At 45.4% G+C, this 11,257-nt stretch overlaps 1 protein-coding gene across 1 annotated transcript; it reads left to right on the top strand.

Moving 5' to 3' along the window:
* Positions 1-2,226: 2,226 nt before the first annotated feature.
* Positions 2,227-8,574, top strand: lix1 (limb and CNS expressed 1). The gene is made up of 5 exons (XM_031815958.1): positions 2,227-2,426; positions 3,819-3,959; positions 6,727-6,822; positions 7,506-7,583; positions 7,888-8,574. Exons 1-5 carry the CDS (start codon positions 2,235-2,237, stop codon positions 8,185-8,187), a joined length of 807 nt encoding a protein of 268 aa, XP_031671818.1. The 5' UTR covers positions 2,227-2,234; the 3' UTR covers positions 8,188-8,574.
* Positions 8,575-11,257: the final 2,683 nt, after the last annotated feature.

Genomic DNA, 11,257 nt, shown 5'->3' with positions numbered 1-11,257 from the left:
AGAGCTGAACAATGGCCATTCATACACGCAGCCTGAAAGGAGCTCAGGCCCTGGATCCACAATAATAGCCAAGAGAAGTCAACAGCATGGCTCCATCCCACCCACCCCCACTCACACGGTCACACACACACACAGCATTCCTCTGAGGAAGTGGGTTAGTTGGTGTTTGGCTGGTGGGTTAGGGATTAGGATGGGGGTTATTAACATTGGTTGGTCTTATGGCACCTTTTACTATGAGAAGCTTGAGCACATTTCATGGACAGAGGGACCCAGTTAGGGGTGGGACTGTTCTATCCACTAGGATTCCTGCTGCCAACGGCCCTGGTATGTTTAGGGTGTGACCCAGATCCTGTGTGGCTGTAAGAGAGGAGAGAGGGGCTCCACAGTGAGCCTCTATAGAGCCCTGTAAAGTCTGTCTGACCACTCTGGGATTAGGCAGCTGCAGAGGAGAGGTGAGAGGGCTGGGGGGGAGGGGGGGCACATACCAACAGCAGGCCTCAGTGTATATGCGTGTGAGGGGGCCCCCTAGCTAATTAGCAGAGCTCGTGACAAAAGGTAGAGCGCTCCAGAGGAGAACCCCTGGGGAGGCCTCCATATGAGAGAGGGGAAGAAAGAGGAGCGGGGAGGAGGAGAGAAAAAGGGGGAGTTGAGTTAAGGGGAAGTGCAGTCTTTATCCTCTCATTTAAAAAAGTATTGAGTGGAGTTGCGTTTGGAGTAGTTTCCCACTGCTTGCTCCGTGGAACATGGTTTGAACTAGACTGAGCGTGTGTGCAGGAAGACTGAGATTGAAGAGGATGAGCCAAGTTTGGGGTTCTCCATACGATAATACGATGTCACACCTTCTGTCCCCAAGTGACTTCGGTACCAGCCTCAAGGACTGTGAGTAGCTATCCATACACAGAGACACACACATGGAGACACACAAATGCACATCATTCTCAGACATCTGGGCTTGAGCATCTAACTGGGATGTCACCTGCAGTTGAATCAATGTGAGGGCCATACTCAGACCATGCTTTTGGTATTGCATATGGCTGTTTTATATAGGCATGTATTGCATTTAGTTACTCAAAACACACTGACCTAGGGCTTGGGAAATCTTCAGTGAATTGCTTTTTATCAATAAGCAGAGTTGAAAATGCTAATTCATTAGATGCTTGTTTTCCCAGATAGAACATTCAGGTGCCTCTGTTTACTGCATCAGCCATAAATGCACACAGTAAAAAAACCATTACATTGGTTCTGATGCAAATACTTTTGATTTGATTTGATGTAAGCAGTGTTGCGTGGAGATGTTCCACTGTGTTGATCTACAGTAGGCATAATCACCTTCAAATGCATTTGATTTTAATGAAACTTTTTCACTCAAAGGTAAGCATGTTCTCGTTCATCAGGCTGCAGGGCTAGCCTGCCATGACCTGAAGCCATCTCAGCCATCTCTGTAGGGAGATTTAGAGTTGAGTGGTTAGGTGGTGACCCCTTTTCCTAAATCAGCTCGAACCTAACTCAGCCTGGGAATGTTCAGTTACAGAAACAGGTTATTTCCACAAACATACACACACACATGCACGCACCCTCTCTCTCTCTCTCTCTCTCTCTCTCTCTCTCTCTCTCTCTCTCTCTCTCTCTCTCTCTCCCTCCCTCTCTCTCTCTTCTCTCTCTCTCTCTCTCTCCCCTCTCTCTCTCTCTCTCTCTCTCCCCCCTCTCTCTCCCCTCCCCTCTCTCTCTCTCTCTCTCTCTCTCTCTCTCTCCCCTCTCTCTCTCTCTCTCTCTTTCTCTCTCTCTCTCTCTCTCTCTCTCTCTCTCTCTCTCTCTCTCTCTCTCTCTCACACACACTCGCAGTGAAGGAATAGGTGTATAACTGTGGCCAACACTATAGACGGACAGTAGATATCAGAAGTTAAACAACGTTTTAATGGGCTGTCTCTGCATTAATTAAGATAAATATATCTACAGTCCATTCCAACAGTGTCCGCCTCATACCCTTATTAAGTCAGATAGAGGGTCTGTAGAGTAGCTTTGTGGTGCTGAGTATATTGAAACTCTAAATCACCCTGGCCTCTCTTCATTCCTCATTGTGTTTCTACCACAGGCACAGGACATCTCTGAAACTGTATGGCTTGTTCTAAAGCCCTGAGGACTTTTTTCAGATTTATTTTGACGTGTCAATCATCAGGCCTATATGCAGACTTTCATTATTGCGTGTGTGTGTGTCCTCAGTGAACATTGTGGCCATGTTGCATAACTTTTGGGAGCAGAAGCAGGTGGAACAGGTCAAGGGGTCCGACAGCCAATCAGAGGACTCGGTGAAAGGCTCTGCCAGCCAATCAGAGGGCTTATTGTTGTATGAGTCTGCCCCTTCCCCAAGATCCCCTTACATCTACTACGTCACTCTGCCTGGAGGAAGCTGCTTTGGAAACTATAAGGTGACTGCCATCATAACCATCACAACCACAGCTACCTAACCCACCTAAACCAGCACTACTCACAAAATATGTATTTATTTAACTAGGCAAGTCAGTTAAGAACAAATTCTTATTTACAATGACAGCCTACTGGGGAACAGTGGGTTAACTGCCTTGTTCAGGGGCAGAACGACAGATTTTTTACCTTGTCAGCTTGGGGACTCGATCCAGCAACCTTTTGGTTACTGGCCCAACGCTCTAACCACTAGGTTACCTGCCACCCCTCACCTCATTACCAAATTCCACTGTGGTGGAAAGCTAGGGTTGTTGCGGACAAGGTTATTGGTGGGGTAGGGTAGGTAGTTAGGGTTGGTGGTAAGGGTTGAGGAGAGGAGGGAGGAGGGGGTAAGAGTTGGGGGCCAGGTGGTTATTTTCCATATCCCAATGACAGGAGCCCACCGTGAAGTAGAGACAGAGTTTCCATAGCGCAGCCAAAGACCACCACTGAACAGCTTTAACGGTGCTCTGTCATTAGTGTGAGTGAGAAAAATACCTGTCTGGACAGGAGTGCTGCTCAGCCTTGCTGTAGGTCTGAATGGTGTGTGGAGGGCATCATTACTGCACAGCCCCTAAAGAGAGGTCCTTCATCTATACCCGTCAGACCCTGGGCAGTACACACACACAACCTCTCAACCTGCTTTGATGATTTTATTCAGCTGGAATCCCGTGATACTTTTCAAAGGGCTCATTGTGGCTCACACAGCCTCCCAGAGGTCGAGGCCCCAAATGCCTTGTGATTGGTTCAGAGCTGCCTGTGATGTTATATTCTGACTCCACATTTGATTGCTAATCACATTATTTGCTTTTATAAACTCTCACATGTTGAAGAAAGTCATGAAACGAACCCAAGCAGAGGCCTTTTCTAGATGACCTTTAGTTCTTTTCCAGTCAATCATATTCATGCAAAAAGTAATCTCTCGTAGGCAGACTACATAAACATAAATGGTACCGTAAATCTGTCCTGATACAACGGGATGCGTGAGATAACGAGCAGCATTAGTTCCGGTGCTTTGGACTAATCATGATTTCACAAGTGTTAGTATCTTTTGAGTTTCGGAAGGGGTGGGGGACATTTGATTTGTCCCATATTTTGTAAAGAGAGAGGGTGGAGCTCTTCATTCCATTTTCGATCCTCGTTCTATTTCTTCTCTGAACACATATGGACCCAGAACAATCCAGGATTTGACCAATTACACAGGACTTTGGTTCTGGGTTCAACGAGATTATGCAAACAGTGATCATCTCAAACCAACAACACTGCAAATATAATTTACATAGTGGGACTTATGTCTCCCTCTTTTCTCTCCACTTCCTCTCTCTGCCAACCTCCCACCTCTTTTTGACTCTCTGTAGGAGTGTGAGACCCAGGCGGAAGCTCGTAGGGATGCGGCACGTGTCGCTCTGATGAACTCTCTAGTGAACGAGCTGCCGTCTAGACGAATCACTCCTCTGTTCATCACACACAGCCTGCAGGAGGCTGCTTCAGCCAGCACCGTGAGTCTAGCACAAGACTAACTCTGGCACAGGACTAACTCTGGCACAGGACTTACTCTGGCACAGGACTAACTCTGGCACAGGACTAACTCTGGCACAGGACTTACTCTGGCACAGGACTAACTCTGGCACAAGACTAACTCTGGCACAGGACTTACTCTGGCACAGGACTAACTCTGGCACAGGACTAACTCTGGCACAGGACTAACTCTGACACAGGACTAACTCTGGCACAGGACTAACTCTGACACAGGACTTACTCTAGCACAGGACTAACTCTAGCACAAGACTTACTCTAACACAGGACTATCTCTGGCACAGGACTAACTCTGACACAGGACTTACTCTGGCACAGGACTAACTCTGTCACAAGACTTACTCTAGCAAAGGACTAACTCTGGCACAGGACTTACTCTAGCACAGGACTAACTCTGGCACAGGACTTACTCTGGCACAGGACTAACTCTGGCACAGGACTTACTCTAGCAAAGGACTGACTCTGACACAGGACTAATTCTGGAACAGGACTAACTCTAGCATAAGACTTACTCTAACACAGGACTTACTCTGGCACAGGACTAACTCTGGCACAGGACTAACTCTAGCATAAGACTTAATTTAACACATGACTAACTCTGCCACAGGACTATTCTGGCACAAGACTAACTCTGGCACAGGACTATTCTAGCACAGGACTTACTCTGGCACAGGACTATTCTGGCACAGGACTAACTCTGGCACAGGACTAACTCTGGCACAGGACTTACTCTGGCACAGGACTAACTCTGGCACAGGACTAACTCTGGCACAGGACTAACTCTGACACAGGACTAACTCTGGCACAGGACTTACTCTGGCACAGGACTAACTCTGGCACAGGACTAACTCTGGCACCGTTCTTACTCTGGCACAGGACTAACTCTGACACAGGACTTACTCTAGCACAGGACTAACTCTAGCACAAGACTTACTCTAACACAGGACTATCTCTGGCACAGGACTTACTCTAGCACAGGACTATCTCTGGCACAGGACTAACTCTGACACAGGACTAACTCTGACACAGGACTTACACTGGCACAGGACTTACTCTGGCAAAGGACTTACTCTGGCACAGGACTTACTCTGGCACAGGACTAACTCTGTCACAAGACTTACTCTAGCAAAGGACTAACTCTGGCACAGGACTTACTCTAGCACAGGACTAACTCTGGCACAGGACTTACTCTGGCACAGGACTAACTCTGGCACAGGACTTACTCTAGCAAAGGACTGACTCTGACACAGGACTAACTCTGGAACAGGACTAACTCTAGCATAAGACTTACTCTAACACAGGACTTACTCTGGCACAGGACTAACTCTGGCACAGGACTAACTCTAGCATAAGACTTAATTTAACACAGGACTATTCTGGCACAAGACTAACTCTGGCACAGGACTATTCTAGCACAGGACTTACTCTGGCACAGGACTATTCTGGCACAGGACTTACTCTGGCACAGGACTTACTCTGGCACAGGACTAACTCTGGCACAAGACTTACTCTAGCAAAGGACTAACTCTGGCACAGGACTTACTCTGGCACAGGACTAACTCTGGCACAAGACTTACTCTAGCAAAGGACTAACTCTGACACAGGACTAACTCTGGAACAGGACTAACTCTAGCATAAGACTTACTCTAACACAGGACTAACTCTGGCACATGACTTACTTTGGCACAGGACTAACTCTGGCACAAGACTTACTCTAGCAAAGGACTAACTCTGACACAGGACTTACTCTAGCGCAGGACTAACTCTAGCATAAGACTTACTCTAACACAGGACTTACTCTGGCACAGGACTAACTCTGGCACAGGACTAACTCTAGCATAAGACTTAATTTAACACATGACTAACTCTGCCACAGGACTATTCTGGCACAAGACTAACTCTGGCACAGGACTATTCTGGCACAGGACTTACTCTGGCACAGGACTATTCTGGCACAGGACTAAATCTGGCACAGGACTATTCTGGCACAGGACTTACTCTGACACAGGACTATTCTGGCACAGGACTTACTCTGGCACAGGACTTACTCTGGCACAGGACTTACTCTAGCAAAGGACTAACTCTGGCACAGGACTTACTCTGGCACAGGACTAACTCTGGCACAAGACTTACTCTAGCAAAGGACTAACTCTGACACAGGACTAACTCTGGAACAGGACTAACTCTAGCATAAGACTTACTCTAACACAGGACTAACTCTGGCACATGACTTACTTTGGCACAGGACTAACTCTGACACAGGACTTACTCTAGCGCAGGACTAACTCTAGCATAAGACTTACTCTAACACAGGACTTACTCTGGCACAGGACTAACTCTGGCACAGGACTAACTCTAGCATAAGACTTAATTTAACACATGACTAACTCTGCCACAGGACTATTCTGGCACAAGACTAACTCTGGCACAGGACTATTCTGGCACAGGACTTACTCTGGCACAGGACTATTCTGGCACAGGACTAACTCTGGCACAGGACTATTCTGGCACAGGACTTACTCTGGCACAGGACTATTCTGGCACAGGACTAACTCTGGCACAGGACTATTCTGGCACAGGACTTACTCTAATTCACCACGACTAAGCATCAGCATGGCAGCATGGATACGATAGGATATCCTGAGTTATTGGTCATGAAAAGCTCTCTTATATTGGCTGATATCATACGTGTCAGTGTTCAAGTGTTGTGTTACTATACTTTCCATCCAGGTCTCTGTGGAGGATGCCTGTGATCCTAGCACCAGTTTGGGAGCCTATTGTCTCCTGCTCCAGTCATACACTGGCAGAACCATGTTGGAGTTCCAGGTAAGGACAGGATTATCATAGGAATTTGTTATAGGTTAATTACTGTATGTTATAATATATGTTTAATAATATATGTTATTCTCTCTTGCACTGCAAACATGACCTCATACGGACTCTTTTTTTACTTTTTGCTGAAACTATTCTTTGACCTCCACCACCTGTTCTAAGCACTGGCACTAGTTCCGTCTGTTTCTGAACATTACCCTTATCATTTTATAACATTGTCTATGGATACATGGCAGCCGTCCAGCCAGACCGTATGCTCTCAATCACAACTTCAGCAGACAGGCTTGGAGCATAAAGCTCTAACGTAACTTTTCAAACAATCACACACAGTTTGGTTAGGGATTAGAAAAATATTCGGATCATCTATCATCCCTGTCCTGCGTAATTACACAATTCATACTTGTCAAGTTTCATTGATAATTTTTTATGCCGTTCTTTTATTGCTCAGGTCTATTCACTCTACCACACTCACACCACAATCCTCTCTCTCTCTCTCTCTCTCTCTCTCTCTCTCTCTTTCTCTCTCTCTTTTTCTCTCTCTCTTTTTCTCTCTCTCTTTTTCTCTCTCTCTCTCTTTTTCTCTCTCTTTTTCTCTCTTTTTCTCTTTCTCTCTCTCTCTCTCTCTCTCTCTCTCTCTCTCTCTCTCTCTCTCTCTCTCTCTCTCTCTCTCTCTGTAGGAGGGGATGACAGTGTTTCAGTTGTTACACTGGAACGGGACGTTGAAGATTCTAAGGGAAAGACAGTGTTCCCGCCAGGCAAGTCACTCATCTGGATATTCAATTATATAATTGATCCTATAATCTTCTACTCCAAGGGTGGCCAATCTTTGATTTGAATCGGGTGTATTACTGCTTGGCTGTAACAAATGTCTGCACCCACACTGGCCCTCTGCGGACAAGATGGATACACCCCTGCTATTCTCACATCAGAAAGGGAAAGGGGGATACCTATTCAGCTGTACAACTGAATGCCTTCAACTGAAATGTGTCTCCTGCATTTAACCCAAGGGTGCTACATCAAGCGCACTTCCTGATTGGTTGTTACTCTTTGCCCCAACAGAATGTGATTGGTTATTACTTGCAGCGGGGACTGGATGCCAGCATGCGCAGCAGCATGGCTCTGGATTGGCTGGGCAGGGAGCGGCAGACGCCAAGGCAGCTGAGGATGGAGCTACGAGCAGCACAGAGGGAACTGGACGTGGCTAGGCGTCATGGCAATGAACTCCGCTTCTACAAGGAGAAAACAGAGATCCTTAGCCTGGCACTGAGTCAAGAATTCACACACCAACCACACACAGATATACACGGACCACACACAGATTCACAAGAATCTCCTGAATCACACACACACCACCAATGAGTCGCACATACACACACAAACTACATGAACCACCTGAACCACACATAAACTATGAACCATCATCTATCCAGACAAAGCATCTGATCCACACATGAAACCCTGAACCACCATACTTACACCCAGCTGAATTAGATGAGAACAACAGATGCAGTGTTCATGTACTAGTTGGAACTAGAAAACTCATCCCAACTAGCATGTAAACAGTGGCAAGTGAAAAGAGGTGCTTCATCAAGAGAGACTGAGCAGGTGACTAGGTCAAAGGTCACCATTGACACTGCCAGGCTACCTTCTGTCAAATTCAAGACACAGCTGAGACAGCTGACTGCTGTGTCTTCAATGAGTTTTAAAAGGGAATGTGAAATATTTGTGTATATTTTAAATAAATACTTTGTCAGTCTGCTATATAATTATATAAAATATTTCCAACTAGTTTTCATTGGGAAGGCAGATAAAGGGTTTTTTATCAAAAGAAAAGCAATCACCTGTGCGTGTGAAAACACCAAATCCTACTCATTACTCCACGTGCTTAATTACATCACTTTTGTTTTGAGCGGACTTGGCCTTGGGCTTTGAACAGTGCACCAGGGTGGCTACCTGCACTGAACAATGCACAGTGGTTCGCTATACCAGGGCTATTCATGTCACAGTTAGAGCAGCAATACTGTTTCCTCCAGCATGTTGTTTCAAGACCAAAGCGAAAGTAATATAACATTTGGGAACACACAAGTTATGTTCTTGATAATCACAGATAGATTTAACTACACTATATATGCAAAAGTATGTGGACACCCATTCAAATTAGTGGATTTGGCTATTTCAGCCATAGGCCTACCCGTTGCTGACAGGGGTATAAAATCGAGCACACTGCCATGTAATCTCCATATACATAGATTGGCAGTAGAACGGCCTTACTGAAGAGGTCGGTGACTTTCAACGTGGCACCGTCATAGGATGCCACCTTTCCAACAAGTCAGTTTATCAAATTTCTGCCCTGCTAGAACTGCGGTGGTCAACTGTGCTGTTATTGTGAAGTGGAAACTTCTAGGATCAACAACACTGGGAAGTGGAAGGCCACACAAGCTCACAGATAGGACCACGAGTGCTGAAGCGCGTAGCACGTAAAAAATTGTCTGTCTTTGGTTGCAACACTCACTACCGAGTTCCAGAGTGCCTCTGGAAGCAACTTCAGCACAATAACTGTTCCTCGGGAGCTTCATGAAATGGGTTTCCATGGACAAGCAGCTGTACACAAGTCCAGAATACCATGTGCAATGTCAAGTGTCGGCTGGAGTGGTGTAAAGCTCGCTGCCATTGGAGCAGTGGAAACATGTTCCCTGGAGTGATGAATCACGCTTCACCACCTGGCAGTCCAATGGATGAATCTGGGTTTGGCGGATGCCAGGAAAACACTACCTGCCGAATGCATAGTGCCAACTGTAAAGTTTGGTGGAGGAGGAATAATGATCTGGGGCTGTTTTTCATGGTTAGGTCTAGGCCCCTTTGTTCCATTGAAGGGAAATCTTAACGCCACAGCATACAATGACATTCTAGACGATTCTGTGCTTCCAATTTTGTGGCAACAGTTTGTAAAGGCCCTTTCTTGTTTCAGCATGACAATGCCCCAGTGCACAAAGCAAGTTCCATACAGAAATGGTTTGTGTGATCGGTATGGAAGAACTTGAATGGCCTGCACAGAGCCCTGACCTCTACCTCATCGAACACCTTTGAGATGAATTGGAACACCTACTGCGAGCCAGGCCTAATTGTCAAACTCAGTGCCTGACCTCACTAATGCTCTTGTGGCCGAATGGAAGCAAATCCCTGCAGCAATGTTCCAATATCTAATGGAAAACCTTCCCAGAAGAGTGGAGGCTGTTATAGCAGCAAAGGGGGGACCAACTCCATATTAATGCCTATTAATTTGGAATGAGATGTTCGAGGAGCATACTTTTGGTCATGCAGTGTAATTTGAGTATTCTTCTCCAATAAACAATTAATTTTATAAACATGTACTTTTGTAAACATAACGTTTGCAACACAAATAGATAGGGTCAGTGCTAGCCGGAAATCCTTGGGACTTCCATACCCTTAACCATAACCCTTACCGTAACCATTTTAAATACAAACTTCATAGGGTCAGGGACGTCCTAAGGATCCCGAATAACACGGACCACATCGATAGGGTAACTAACATGAATGTAGGCAGGTGTGCACCCGGGTGGCAGAGGAAAATCTGTCTCCCTCCAGCAGGTGGCGTTTTTTCGCCCACCAAACAGAGTTTTTTAAGGAAGTCAATGAGAGTAGATTGAATAGAAGTTTCGTAATGCGTACGTTGTTACGCGTCTACTGATATAAGTAGGACTAGTGACATCCTTTGAGAAAAAACACTTTATATCGAAGTTGTCTCAAGATGGCTACCCGTATCTGATGCATGAGGCTAGCAGCATAGCGTCTCTCTCCATTGAATAAAGGCGTTTGACGTCAACAACTCTCATCGAATATATTTTTTGTTAAATATTACAACAATCGACGCATCCACCAATCCAAAGAAAGGATACGCGGGAGCTAGACAGCCCGCAGTGCCGCTTTGTGGACAACGACTCCCATTTGTTAGGGCAGAGAGACATGTATTATAATTTAATACAAAGAATTTGAAACTATAAAAGATGAAGAACAAATCAAATATTTATTGGGTGAAAAGCCAAAATGTGCAGTTTTGGCAGCCAAATATGTGTCCTCCTGCCACAACCCGAGGGGCAGCCAGTGAAAAGTGCAACGTAATGTCGATAATATTTCCAATCTTGTTTTGTTTTGTCTTTCATACCATGTCATGTGTCTTCTCAGTCATGTTGACACTGGTCGACTACCATTGCTTCAACGTATTGTTGTTCTGATTAATGTTGTTGTTGTAGTTGTTGTTAATGGTAATCCCATGTCCACTACTACTATTATTATTGCTGTTGGTCCCACCATTTATTTATATTCATATATATATTTTTGTATATATGTATACTTTGACAATGTAAGTAATAATTATCTTGCCATGTCAATAAAGTCAATTGAATTGAAT

Source organism: Oncorhynchus kisutch, linkage group LG3 (assembly GCF_002021735.2).
Source record: "Oncorhynchus kisutch isolate 150728-3 linkage group LG3, Okis_V2, whole genome shotgun sequence".
In the NCBI taxonomy this organism is placed as follows: domain Eukaryota; kingdom Metazoa; phylum Chordata; class Actinopteri; order Salmoniformes; family Salmonidae; genus Oncorhynchus; species Oncorhynchus kisutch.
Note: the sequence above shows the minus strand (reverse complement) of the source record. Positions and strands in the feature narration are given on the sequence as shown.

What these genes read in the sequence shown, in the direction of transcription:
- lix1 (XM_031815958.1), top strand. Translation starts at nt 2,235, where the DNA reads ATGTTGCATAACTTTTGGGAGCAGAAGCAGGTGGAACAGGTCAAGGGG. An exon ending in AGGCTGCTTCAGCCAGCACC is followed by an intron (nt 3,960 to 6,726) that starts GTGAGTCTAGCA and finishes CTTTCCATCCAG; the next exon opens with GTCTCTGTGGAGGATGCCTG. An exon ending in AAAGACAGTGTTCCCGCCAG is followed by an intron (nt 7,584 to 7,887) that starts GCAAGTCACTCA and finishes TTGCCCCAACAG; the next exon opens with AATGTGATTGGTTATTACTT.